Source organism: Astyanax mexicanus, chromosome 16 (assembly GCF_023375975.1).
Source record: "Astyanax mexicanus isolate ESR-SI-001 chromosome 16, AstMex3_surface, whole genome shotgun sequence".
NCBI lineage: Eukaryota > Metazoa > Chordata > Actinopteri > Characiformes > Acestrorhamphidae > Astyanax > Astyanax mexicanus.
In genome coordinates this window covers 31854841-31869744 of record NC_064423.1, presented here as the reverse complement: position 1 = coordinate 31869744, position 14904 = coordinate 31854841, and the positions used below count along the sequence as shown (strand labels likewise).

Here is a 14904-nt window from a genome sequence, read left to right as displayed (position 1 = left end):
ATTATAGAGTAAGAGGTTCAGTGAATTTTGAAGAGCTTTTTTTTTTAAACAGGTCGTTTACCACCAAACACACAGTAGGTGGCAGCAGCTGATGCCTTCTTCATGCACAAACAAAGGTATAAAATGCTGTTCTGCTTACAGTTTAATGCAAATGTTTGCGCACACCTGCCCAAATAGTACATTTTACTGATTTTAAGTGTAAATAATTGAATGCTTTTGGGAAAGCTAAAAGACGTTTTTAGTATTAGGAGTGTTATACTCCTATTTTTATTTTTTAAATTAATTTAATTAAGTTAAAAAAAGGGTACGAGTTGTACTTCGTACAAATACAGAATGTGCAGTATATGACTAATAAACTTTGATTTCTTACTGTTTAATTGTAAATGGATTAATTTTTAGTTTTTACTCTATCCTTTATTTAAGATTTTTGTTTTTTTTGTTTGTTTATTTATTTCTTAAATTTAGTTGTATTTATTACTTTTATTTAGTTAGTTGTTTAGTTTATTTATTTGTATTATTTTTGTCTATTGTTTAGCTTTTTATTTTTGTTAATTTACTTAATCACTTTGGTTTACGTTTCTTTAAAAAAAAACTTTCTTAGACCTTTCTTATTTATTTGTGTATTTGTTTTTTTTACTTAATTAAAAAAAAAATGGAAAAAATATTTTTTATTGTATTGTATTAATTATTATTTGGTCACAGTAGTCATAACGTGACCATTTTATATTAGTTACACTTAATTTTGTTTTCCTCTATAATGTTTTCCTCTATTATTTAAATGTTATTAAATATTAGTTTTATGTTGTTGTTTTTTTTAATCTAGTCTTTTGGCATAGCTAGTGAAGGAAGTAAGTGGTGAGCTAAGTTTTAGGGTGTATTGAACTCGGAATGAGACGCGCCCTCATGGCCGCCGGGGCACATCTGAATACGGCAGGATCAACAGAGGGCGCTGGAGCTCCGGAGCAGTTCTCGCGAGAGTCTGGGCGGAAAACGGCAGATGGCTCTTCCTAGTCGGTGGGGTTTAGCGTGTGTACAGTTGCAGCAGCGGCGGCGGGAGCAGAGTCGCGGTTAACCCTGGTTCGGTCGGTCAGTAAAGCGATGCCGCGCCGCTGTGTTTTTTGACGCCGCCCGGCTCGGCTGTGTTCATGGTGTGGGAGAGGAGGCCGCCACGCTGCCGCTGCTCTTCTGGTTGTTGTTGTTTTTGTTGCTCCGCTGCTGCGAGTCTCTCCGCCGGCGGCGTCGCCCCTCCGCGCTCTTCGGCCCGCCGCGCCCTTCACTCCGCTCGGTAAAATGACCGGGGAGAAGATCCGCTCCCTCCGCAAGGATCACAACCCGGGCCAGGACGAGGAGGACCTGCTGGAGCCGGACGAGGAGGCAGCCACGGGCACCTTCACCTCCTCCGCCCGGACTGGAGGCAACAACACCGGCGGAGGCGGCGGGGGGAAAGGCAAAGCCAACCGGATCTTTAGTAACCACAAACTGGTCCGGTCACCGTCCCAGACCCAGCAGCGGGAGTCCCAAATCAACGCCAACAACCCGGACTCCACCGCGCCGCTCACCGCCGATAAGAACCGAAACCCGGTGGTTCGCAGCGCTACGGACTTTCCTGTGCACGAGTGCGTGTTTAAAGGAGATGTGCGGAGATTATCGTCTCTCATTCGGACTCAAAACATCGCGCAGAAGGACGCGCACGGTGAGTTTCCGCCGCGGGTCCGCGGGGTCTGGCCTTCAGCGGCGGGGTTCAGCTACAGACCCAGCCGCAGCTTCACTAACTCAACTCAGCACCAGCCAGGAGCTTAGCCGCTTAGCTTAGCATGTTAACTACTAACTTAGCGTACACTGGAGGTTTAGGCTCTACAAACCTTTTAATTTTAGACTGAAATCCACGTTTAAAACTTTTAAACACTTTATATTAGTGTTTCATTCTTTAGTAGTTAAAGTTAGCTTTAGGTTAATCTACCAAACTAAAACATGTAACGGTTAGCTGTTTTAGTCAAGTTTTAAGTCCGTTTTAACATAATTACTAATCACGTTATATTATTTTTTTTTCTTAATTTACACTGCAATTATTAGTTATATTTAATCTAGTACTGTTATTATATTGTTGTTTTAGTCAATAGTTAGGCTTAGTTTCTCATTTGTTTGTTTAGTTTGATCGTTTTTCTTAGTTTTTCTTGTTTTAAAAACCTTTCTCAGACTTAATTTTCGTTTTTATTTAGTTTGTGTTCCTGTATTTGTGTTTAAACCTGTTTGACTAAAAAACATTTTTTTAGCTATGTAATGTTTTATTGGTTTCAAAGTAATTTCAATATACAGGAAAATGTCTCAATCAATCTCAATAAACAAACCAAAAAATGGTGTTAGCACACCAAGGATAATGAACACCAGCGTTATAAGCACTAAATATATTAATAAAGCACTAATTAAATTAATAAAGCAATACATACAGAAGTATAAAAATTGTTGTACACCTACAAGTTAATTTTGAATCCTTTCCATGATTTCATTTTGCAGCAAAGGTAGCTAAAATGTGTCTATTTCAATGACTAGCTCTTTAATCTCTTTAAAATTCATGACTTCAATTTCAGTTATCAGCTAGTAAAATTATAAAATCGCGTCAATAAACCCATTCCTGCTAGTCAATAAAATGATTAAATTACTGATTCTAATCTGCACATAAGCCAAATGCACCTTACTATCAAGACTCTCAAACTATCATTTGATCTAGTCAAAATTCACACATTTACAGATGTATGGACCTGCTTGTTTTACTAGTGAGAGTTTTATTGTAAATATGCAGAATTACAATGTCTACTTGTAAAAAGTAATTATAGATGTCTGTAGCTAAAATTTTACTAATTAAAAGTTAATCATAAATAAATTAAAGTGTAATTCCAAGAAAATCTATGAGAATATATGACTAGTCAAAGTTACAGAAAATATGTAGTCCTTTTAGGGCTGGACAATATGGACATATTATATCCCACAATACACATTATTTTTTAATATTCATCGATATTATATATTTCTGGTATGGATATGTATAAAAGTAACCGCCACATTGAATATGTAATCACGCACTGAGAGAGCTAGAAAATTTGATAAAAATATTATAATACAATATCTAAGGACGGAACAGATTCTTAAGGGCTGCTATTTAAATACTCTCTCATGCACAGTACAGTGTTTTTTTTTATTAAATTCTTGCTACGTATCATTCAATTAAACATGATCTTTACTCTCTCAATAATGAAATGTACAGTTTGTTCATTAATCACTGATGATATCCTTGATACGAAAGATGATTACAATACAGTAAAATATTAAAAAATTGCCCAGCTTAAATTATTGCACTAGGATTAGTCAGTTACGGTCTCTACAAATTTGTAGATCAGAAATTAATAGTAAATATTTTACAGCTCTTGTCTGAAATTAGCTTTTAGTTCTGTAATTTGGGATTTTACAAGTAAACCAAGTTAGCAGTTCTCACTCTACTCTCTGTTAGGTTTCTCCAGTTCAGCTGTCAAAGTTTGTTGAGCCTGTAGGAGCTGCCTTGGTTTTCTGCTGTTCCACTTTAATGTTGGACACAGAGAATGTGTTTTTGGCATAACTTGGACCTGTTTATACTAATCAACCATCTCTTGAGTGACAAACCCTTTTTTACAGTATGGTTGCTGACCATGTGCATCCCTTCATGACCACAATGTACCCATGTTCTAACAGCTATGCCAAGCACAAGCATGCACCAGCATATCACTAACCAATGCATCTTAAACACTTTTGTACTTCCTTATTTCTATGGGTGCAGCACAAAACAACTTTGAGTGCTAGACAATGTTACATATATTAGTAAAGAAGCATTTGAAAACAAAAAACAAAAGTGCAATATCTGATATTAAAGTGTTGAGACTAGGTTAAATGGTACTATTTCACGAAAAGTCTCTGCAACTTATTGTTTGTGTAAAATGTCACAGATGACAGTATAGTAAAGTGTTGGTGAAAACCAATTCTGATGAATCCATTAAGCTACTGTGAGTTGCTCCTATTGCTGCCACAGATGTTCACTCTCACACACACTGGTTGTCCAGCCAATAACCCTGAACTCATTGGCACCATGCCTGATGACAGGTGTGGGTGTTAGGGTATAAAGCAATCCTGCACTGAACTGTGGAGCAGTGGAACTGTGTTCTCTGGAATCATGGGGCTCTGAACTAGGGCTGCAGCTATCGATTATTTTAGTAATCGAGTACACTACTGAAAAATCAATTCGATTAATCGAGTAATCAGATAAAACATACAATAAGAGATTTCATAAAATAAGAAATTTCACTTAATAATGAATGACCAATTGGTTTAATTATTAAATTCACAACATACATTTCCACATTGCAAACACAAATAGAAATAAATAAAACACAAAATAAGAAATAAATACCGCGAGTAATAATTTAATAATTAGTAATTTTATGAATTAAGTTAAATTATTTCAACTTAGGATTTCTTGTAAGTGTTAAATATAGGGCATTAATCAGTAAAAAAGGCATAAACATTGTCTTTATGTTGTGCATCTTAGCTAAATGACAATGCAGTAATTTCATGGTCGTGCATTCCGGCCAGAGAAACTTTAGCTCAGCTAACTTTAACATATATTTATTCTTAACTCCACAGCGTTGTGTTTACTGATTACATAAAGATTGTATTAAGTCTAGAACTTGTCTTCGTTATAATAAACTAACCACACACATTAGATAGTATTATTAATAATCAAAACTCCACAGCGCTGTCGTTCTGTTATTAAGGTACATTAATGTTAATCTCATTGATTTGTTAAGTTAAATTTACCTGCTCACCGCTCCAAAAACCTCCGCCTCCTCCACCTGCTTCCTGTGCGTCGGTGATGTAACGCTAAGCGCGCTATTTCACATTAAAAGTCAAGCTAAATTTTGTGCTCTGCTTTTTAAAATTAATAAATGATTACTCAAGGCGCAGAAAATAAATCGATATTTTTTTTTTTTTTATCGAGTAACTCGAATTACTCGAGTAATCGTTTCACCTCTACTCTGATCAGTACTGTTGGGGTGAGCTAAAGAGTTAGAGAGGATGAAATGCAGTGTTGATTATCCAACATCCTGACCTTACTAATGCTTTTGTCTCTGGTTGCAACGAAATCCTCATAACAATGCTCAGAAATCAAGTTGAAAGCCCTTCCTGGTCTTTTCTAAGGCAGCTATTCCAACAAAAGCACTCTCTCTTTTTGTCCGAATATTTTGGCTACATATAGTATTTGAGTTGGCAGTTTAATCAGTTTTATAAAGTAGATAATATAAAAGCTCACTAGATAATGAATTTGTTTCTTCACACCCACTGGCGTGAAACGCCGGTTTGTTTCAAACCCGAGCCAAAGCAGGCCACGCTGTGTGCAGAGCAGCTTCAGCTCCATTATGAATCTAGGCTGAAGAAAAGCTTGGACGGTTTTATTCATGCAAGCCCACTCACTCCATCATTTATGGATATGAACTCATTAACTAGATAAAGTGCCAGTGCTTATGTTTCAGGTTGGCTTTCTGGCTTATCTCATTTTCTGTCAGAACTGCAAGTCTGCACGGCAGCCTACCCGGAGCTGGGTCATGGCTTTTTTTTTTGTGCTCTGATCCACTTTGTAGATTTACTGTAGTCGTGAATTATTTGTTTTCTCCCCTCATGTACTATTTAACACAACAGCTCTTCAGCTTTCTTTCTGAGTGTAAAACTTGGGAAATGCGTGTGACAGAACATGATATAAAAGTGCTTCTTCTGTGCAAATTCTACTTCAAATGTCAGAACCAGTACATAAAGGATGGATGTTCACAAGCCATCAAATCAAGCTGAACGGCCTGAATTTTTGCACCAGGAGTGGCATAAGGTCACCCAAAAGCAGTGTGTAAGACTGGTGGATGAGAACATGCCAATATGCATAAAAACTGTAATTAAAATCCAGGGTTATTCCACCAAATATTGATTTCTGAGCTCCTAATACTTTATGAATATTAACTTTTTCGTTGCGTTATTTGAGGTCTGAAAGCTCTGCGTCTTTTTGGTTATTTCAGCCTTTTCTCATTTTCTGAAAATAAATGCTCTAAATGACTATTTTTATTTGAAATTTGGGAGCAATGTTGTCTGTAGTTTATAGAATTAAACAACAATGTTATTTTACTCAAACGTATACCTATAAATAGCAAAATCAGATAAACTAATTTAGAAACTGAGGTGGCCTCTTAATTTTTTCCAGAGCTGTAGGTGTCCATACCGTTTTACTTTGAGTTCACAGAAAGTTAAAGTTGTTCTCAGACATCACATACTGATTCATGAGGCTGCTGTCATAGTCATAGAAGCATAGCCATGAAGTGATTATTCATACTTCTCCTTTTTATTTTATTTTCCACAGGTAACACTCCTCTTCATCTGGCTGTAATGATGGGCCATAAAGGTAGGTACTTACTACTTGAGGTGCTTTAAACACAGCATGTTAAATTTTTTTGTGTGATGTCTAGTATTAATCAAATAAGTTTCTCAATCTATGATTTTTCATGATAAGCTTAATACTAAACGTTGGCTGATAATGCCTACTGATCCCTGTATTTTATAGAGTAATAATCTCACAAACATTCAAATTTGCAATGGTCGGGACTCCACTGGACCACTACAAAGCAGATATTATCAGACACAGCAGTGCTGCTAGAGTTTTTAAACACTGTTCACTCACTGTGCACTTTATTACACACCTACACAGCCTACCTAGCTGCTCTACCTTGCAGATGTAAAGTCAGAGAGAGAAGCTCATCTTTTGCTGCACAGTTTGCATTGGTCATCTTTTAGTCCTTCATTACTGAACTTGATTTTTCAGGCCAGATGTTTTAAAATATTTATATATTTAATGTAAATATTACTGTAGTGTATTGCTACCTCTGCACATTTTTTCCCTGAGCACACACATTCAGTACTGTGTACTGAGTGCCGTGTTGGCCCATGTCTTGTCTGTTTACAGTGTTTATTGTCTTTCATAATTAATATAATTTCTGTAATCTTTTTTTTTTTGTGCTCTTTTTGTCCAGATTGCACTTGTATTATTGTGTAGTCTTGTGTAGTGGCGTGGTGTTGATCTGATTGGCAGCACAGTCCTCGAGCAGTGTAGGTTCTTTCCAGTGTGTATTTGAACACCATTTAAACAACAAAGTTCCTAGAGTTTATGTAAAAACAGCCCAGCACAACAATAGTTTGTGTAAAAACAGTGCAAACTAGAAACAAAGGACTGGGATTAAATTAGGCACAATGTAGTATGTCCAGTTTATTAATATACACCCACAAGAAGTGCTTGGCTTCACAGTATTTTGCAAGATTCTGAAGGTTTCATGGTATACCGTTGTTGTTGTTGTTTTTATATATATATGTATGTATATATATATATATGTATGTTTTTTTTTTGCGCATAACTGGGCTTTTATATAGGTTTGTACATACAGTGTCAAACATTAAAGCTTTAAATTAAGGCTTTGATTACTATTGGGTTTACTTTTTGACACAATATATGAAGAAATTAGACTTCATTAGCAGAAAACCATCTGAAGAATGCAAACAAAAGACCTTAAAAAGAGATATACCAGCAACTGTAACACTGCTTCCATTTCAAAACTAAATATTTTAAGCCGTTTCATAAACACTATGAACAGACCTAAGATACTCACAATTTAAGTTCTATGGAACAAGATAAACACAAGTTTAATATCAATTTGCTATGTTGTTTAGGGCTGCAGCTATTGATTATTTTAGTAATCAAGTACTCTATTGAAAAATCGATTCAATTAATTGAGTAATCGGATAAAACATATTTGCTTGCTTGAAGAGCAAGAAAAAATACGCAAGAAAAAACAAGATATTAGTGTGTGTTGTTCTGGTACGATTAAAAAGATATACAGCAGTGCTGCTGGAGTTTTTAAACAGTGTCCCTGTTCACTTACTGTCCTCCACTCAATTAGACACTCGTACCTATAGCTGCTTCACCTTGTAGATAAAGTAAAGTCAGAAACAGAAGCTCTGAATCTGTAGCTGCTCAGTTTGTTTTGGCCATCATCTTGTCCTTCATCAGTTCCCACAGGAGGCTGCCTATGGGACGCTGTTGGTGATCTATTCAGTCCAGCAGTGAGCCTGATGTGTTTAAACTCCAGCAGCACTGCTGCATCTGATCCGCTTATACCAGCACAACACACACTAACACACCACTACAATGCCAGTGTCACTTTAGTGCTGAGAATAAACCAACGCTAAAATAATTAGCTCTACACTGTGGTGGTCCTGTGGGATTCCTATCATGGATTAAAAAGGAAAGAAGAAAGGAGGAAAAAGAATGCAGAGAATCTGTTTGCTGGTGGTCTGTGCTGCTACATTTTCTGAATTAATGCTTAGTAATGAGACTTACATAAACTCTTTCAAGTGTAGGTGCTAGAAATGGTCATTTGCTCAGTTTTGCCCCACGCATTCTATTTTAGTCAATGAATCAGTCTTACAAAGTATAGCTGCAGCGGGAGTTCAGAGTCTGATTTCAGAAAGATCTTTTTAAATGTATTCAAATAGACTCCAGACTACAGAGTGCACCAGAAATTCGTTTAAACAGAAACAAGGGGAATTTCTTCTCTCTCAAGTTTGTTTTGAAACATTTAATGTTCTTCTGTTTGTGTTGCTTTACCAAATTCATAAAGATTTTATTTTGTGTGTTAGCCTGCATTGTGAGTGCAGCTCTTTGTAAAATATTAATGTACAGGTAGGTCTGTGGGGGGCCGTAATGGAAGGATTTCAGAGTCTGACAGTGTTTTAAATGTGATTGATTCCATAAGGCAAAGTTTATTTCATCTTATATTACACAGTTTGCCTAGACAGGTCAGTGTTGTACACAGCACCACCCTTGACCAATCAATTCAATTTGATTTCCAATTCAATTTTGTTTATATAACGCTTTTTACAACAGAAATTGTCACACAGCAGCTTTACAGAGAAAAACAGGAAAAATTCCCTTTAAGAGGAAGAACCTTTAATAGGAACCAAGACTCAGTCAGAGGAACCCAGACCCCTCGGGTCGACCTGCTCAGTACAAACAAATGACAAACGAATAACAGAACAAAACGACAGTACAGAGAGAGAATGTAGAGCTATAGCTAATGTAGCAGGTAATAATTTGACACAGCGGGCAGTGGAGAGCCAGGCTGGGCAACATCAGGAACAGGGCATCTCGATACATATAGAACAGATAGGTAGAGAAAACAGAAAGGCAGAGAGATGCAATTAGTTTTGACTGGATTTATGTAAAACAGAGAATCTGAAACATTATCAGTGTGATTATCTAATGACTAAGGCAGATCTGAATAAAACAGCCTAACTAAAGGCAGAAGGCCAGAAGGTAACATAGACATGGAGGCACCCTGACTCACTGGCATCCACCGATTCCACCATCCGCCACAAATCTGAGTGACCGAGCGCAGTGGGCGAACAACAGCACCAGCATCTCAGTTTACCACAAGTTGCCTATTGGTTGATCATACTTAAAAATGGCGATCAATATCGGCCCCCAAAGTCAGGCCATCTGTAATAATAGATGATAGGCCACAGTTGGCATCATAACATTGCATTCCCTTACAGTCTAAATAGGCAGTAGATTTTCTGATAGTGTACAGATTACGGTGGAAGTTGGGTGTTCAACTTGGTGGTCATATGTCATATGTGTTCATGTTGAGTGTTTTATAATGGCTGAAAGATTCAGTCAATTGAAACCTGATTTTATATTGCATCTGGTATGATGCAACATATATAGAAAATAGCTTTACCACTTTATTTAAAGAATCTTCTGGACAAAACAGAGTCTTTAAAATTAAAAATATAAGGGAAAACTAAATCAAAGCTCCGTGGCTTTGACGTTTTTGACTATGTGAGATAACCTGAATGAGCTTCCTGCTGTGGCTTGGAAGGAAAGCAATCAGTTCCTCCTAGTCAAAATAATACCGGGTCAAAAAGTGAATGATCTTTGGCAGTGACCCCTGCCAAAAAAAAAAAAAAAACTGTTTAAATAGACTGTTCTGATATTGAACAGGCCCCATATGTTTGTCAGTTGTAAAAAAAATATAGTCAGTGAAGCATACACATACATCTTAAATAGTCAACGAAGTACTGATTAGATATACCCTTTTTGTACCAACTCAGAGAGAGGCCTTGAAAACTGTCTTGGCCAAGGTGAAACCCTGTACATATGGATTTTACCCACGGTTACATATGAATCACTGAAAAGTATTAACCAAAGACTAAAATTTTACAGTTATTGATCATATTGATCATGCCAATTGTTAATTAAATAAAATACTGATTTAGGTAATAGAAAATAGTATAATGTACTATAGGGCAAAACATATTTTGAAAAAAATTCTTTTTAATACAAGGGATGTACAAATCCATTTTTTTGCAGCTGTAATCTAAGTACCTGAATCCTAAGAACCTTGCAAATGCTATTCCTGTCTTTGTGTCAGTTTAGATACAGTTTAGATTAACTAGTGTGGAATTTTTGGTTAATGTATATCATTTGATGACAAATACAATTACATGTCTGATTGTTGTTTATTTTATAGTCCTATGAAAGCTCTAAACATTATTTGTTTACACTGTTATGTCATCTTCTATGAGCACTTTTAATGCTGCAGGGTTGAATTTTTATCCTTAAACCATTAACACCAAAATAGTGTGCGTTCGAAATTTGTAAACTTTTTTGCCATTCTTTGTGCCTTTTTGATTTCACCAAACGCCATTGATCCATCGAGTTATTATTTTAATAAAACTTTTTTTAAAAAACCTTTTTTATTTAATATTGGAGTACAATAAACATATTGGGCATATATAATCAGCCTCTAATACATACTCTGGCCAAAGAAAAGTTGGCTGTGGTATTCCATAGTTTTGTGCATAAAGTTGTTTGAAAATTATGATCTAATCTTCATCAAAGTCAAGGGTATTGACAAATATAATGTGCGTAATAAAATAAAATAATGTGATAATCAGTGTGTGAACACTTGTGTTAACTACCCCATAAAAGCAAATTAGAGTCAAGTGTTTGCATACCTAGAGTCTTGCTAGTTTGTAGGTGTGGACTAAAGCTACACAAACTTTGAGTTTACTTTGCACAAGAAGGACACGTGTATGCTGCTCCAAAAAGAGCTTTCAGAGGATCTTCAGTCAAATCGTTCTCCTTTGTATTAAGCTGCAAAAAAGAAAGAATTTAAAATGCAGTTTGATCTTGTACAAGACATAGCATGTGCATGATTCTAACTGCTGTATTAACTTACAGCGATAGTCATCTTTGCTTCATATACACCCTTCTGCAAAACTAAAAAAAGCTCAGTTCAGACCCCAAACATGTCTTGGCTGATCAACTACATTTTTGGCTGAGTGGGGCAACTGTGTAAATTAGGCTTTTGGCCAAGCTGTTGTTTTCAGGCCAACATTTTCACTTGTTTATGGTGGAGAGAAAGAGGCTAAGCTTTCCAGCTCACGGCTTAAACAAGTGTCCCATCTGCAGCCCGTGCACGTTCATCCTGGGCTCCTGATTGGCCGGGATGGCGAAGCCTCATTACAGCGGTGTCCAGGCGGCGGTCCAGCGACTCTGTTTGTGTCCACTCAGTTGATGAAAGCCGAGCCAAGCGGAGCGAGGTAGAGCCGCGCTGTCCTCGTTCTTCTAAACGAGAGGCCTGGGCCGGAGTTTCAGCCTGGGTGGGCCGGAGAGAGGGAAGGAGCGAGGCCAGAGCGGTTAGCTTCGCCTGGATGCTCAGCTCTTTGTTACATAAAGTATTTCTGCTAAATGCTGACATTACACAATCAGCGCAGGAGGGGGATATAGGTCAAAGCGGAGAAATGAGAGGGCACGCTGACGTCACGCTGCAGGACCGGCCACCGTGCAGTAGCAGACTCTGTGCTTCCACTCCAGCAGGCCAGAGCGTGTCCCAGCCAAGCCCAGGCCCAAAGATTTACACCCACACTCGCTTCACCAGGGCTCTCTGTCATCTGCGGTGCTGCCGGGAAAATATTAGTGCTCTCACTTCCACCAGCTGCCCGGGTTTCCAGTTAATGACATGGTGTGTGCTGTGCTACCTGTCTGCAGTTTTACTCAGACAGTTTATGTTTCAGCTGCTCATGAAAACAAACACGCCGAAGAAATACATAATAAAGTTAATTAAACGTCAAATTAAATCACATTGTTCACCAGATGTTATCAGTGAGCTAAGACACGTTGCTTTTTAATTTTTGGCTGTGATTTATGCTATGTGGCGCACATGTACACCTCAACAGCTGGCATCATGCAAACTGCATCCATAAATCATCTGGAGTGAGCAGGTCTAAGAAAAGCTGATGTGGTTTCTGGCTGTGTGACACTATTCTTCTGCAAAATAGACAAACATCAGACCACCCATGTAGCAGTATTTTATGATGTTTTAGTTAACGGACAGTTTTTACCCGTACTGTGTCTCTAGTGTTGTGCACAATTATGTGGAAATTATTTATAACTAATGTATTATGCACAAGAAACCACATAAGCAAGTATATAAAGATGTTGTAGGGTAATTTACCACAGCAAAAATGTATGTGAGCCGGACGGACAAGAAAAACAGAAGTCAGGGTATCCAATTTAGAATAAAATTTACTGAAGAAAATCATTGAAGTATTACAGACACGCCAGTAGATGAATCAGAAAAAAAAATGAAAATAGACAAAAGTATTACAGGAAAAATATTGTAGATGGTCAAAAGTAAAGTATTCCAATCTCGAGAGCTACAGGAAAAGTCTGACTTTTCTGTCTCTGCATTTATATTTATTGAATGATCATAATTATCAAATAAAAGGATATAAATGTAGATTAAAGGATATACACGTCCAGAATCCATGGACGGGGGCTTCCTAGATCGCTCCCATCAATGTGCATTATCATGACATGCTGGCACTTTTTTGATATACTTCAAAATATATAAGCAATTTGTTTTGTTTCATTTTAATGGAAAAGACAAACAGCACCATTTAGAGCAACAATTTTAACTTTTAAGAATAGTAAGCAGCTCCCTTGAATCGTACAATCAGCGTTTATATTGAACAAAGTGCAAAAAACATACTTGTATTTCAGTTCAGGAATAGTGAAAAATATGAAACCACTTCCATATAATAGAGTTCTTTACAGGTTTCTGATCTACTGATATTACCTCTGGCAGCTTCTATATATATCTATAAATGAACTCAGTTACTCTCCCAGAACCATTGGTTTCTGGTGCATACTGATGAAAATACCTGTATTGCAGTAATTATTGCAGAAAGAAAAATATTTCAGTGATTAGGAGATCACTGGTTTGAATCCTGGTCATGCGGCTTGCCATCAGCTGTCAGATCCTCGAGGGAGCACAATTGGGTAGATGGCGCTCTTTCCCCTCATCACTCCAAAGGGTGATGTCGATCAGCATCAGCAAGTGTCTGTGAGCTGATGTATCGGAACCAAGTCGCCGCTCTTTCCTCTGAGCGTGCTGTGATGCTACTCGGCAATACTGCATCAGCAGCAGTTTGAAAATAGGCAGAGTCTGACTTCACATGTGTTGGAGGAGGCATGTGCTAGTCTTTAACCTCCTGGTGTTGTGCCATCACTAGTAATGGGGATATACAGCTGAGTAGCAGCTGAATAGGTGGCACCATTAGCCTAGCTAAATTCTGAGAAAAAAAATGTAATATATATTTAATATATATAAAAAATGTAATATCAGCAATTTACACATGCACAGTAGCCTCATCACTTGATGTGCAGCGTCTGGTGCAATGTTTAATTTATTTTTGATTATTTTTATTTTTTTTGCTACTTGATGCAAAAGAAAGTTCACTTCGTTCTCATGTCCCAAGGGTTCTTCTCCCGATTCAGATCTTCCCAGTATGATTTATTTTACTCCAAAACTGGATACACAGATGGTGTTATTAATATCATGAGAAAAATTATTTTCTGGAGAAATCGGCTGAAAAATGGTGCTATATTTTGCTGTTCTGGGATTCCATATTGCAGTGTCAGTATTTCCAATACACTGCAGTCCTAACACAGAGCTACTGGAGGATAATGCTAGCTTAACTTTCAGCCAGACTGGAGCCCACACTTCCCCCTTTTTTTTTTGTTGATGGTTATGAAATAGGCCTGCCCTGAAGAGCTGGAGTAAGTGTTTCACTATGACTTATTAAATTCTACCCATCAGCATGTTAATCACGCTCATCAATTATGCATATGAATGAGTTCAGCATTAAATAAACATGATATGTAGATTAAGTAGTAGCTTTTTCTACACACTCATTACATTTCTACTACACATTACTGTGTGTCCTCTAGGTATAGAGCGTTAAAGCTTGTTTTAGCATTCTTTAAAGAACCTATAGTAGCTTTTCTATACTTACCATACAATGTTTGTGTTCAACCTCATTTTTTGTTTTTACTTAGACTGGAAAGCAAATAATAATTTAATTTTGTTGTATATTTGTTGTATTTAATATATGTAAACATTTATATATTCAAATTCAGATGTGTCTTTTTATCTTTTTAATAAGAGGTTTAATTTTAATGTGACATCTTTTTTTTTTTTTTTTTTTTTTTTTTTTTTTTTTTTTTAGAAACTTTGTTTTAAAGTTTTGAATTTATAGAATGGATTCTAGTCTCTGTAAGTTATAAATGTGTATATTCTACATTGGCCCAGAATTCCCACATTGGTGCATATCTAAGATGTTTATCACTGGTGTAATATTGTCCAATGAAAATAGATATCGTTAAATGTAAGGCAGTGAACTTGGCAGTACAATATGTGTTATTATACAGGGGTTGAAGTTTAG

The 14904-nt window shown here is 36.9% G+C and overlaps 1 protein-coding gene across 1 annotated transcript in view; it reads left to right on the top strand.

Annotated features, from left to right (window-relative positions):
• Nucleotides 1–980: 980 nt before the first annotated feature.
• ankrd13c (ankyrin repeat domain 13C) overlaps nt 981–14904 on the top strand; it is a 43641-nt gene continuing 29717 nt past the window's right edge. The window contains exons 1-2 of the mRNA XM_007231781.4: nt 981–1693; nt 6425–6466. Coding sequence (XP_007231843.2) covers nt 1291–1693; nt 6425–6466 — 445 coding nt within the window. The 5' untranslated portion in view covers nt 981–1290. The remainder of the gene's footprint in view (nt 1694–6424; nt 6467–14904) is intronic.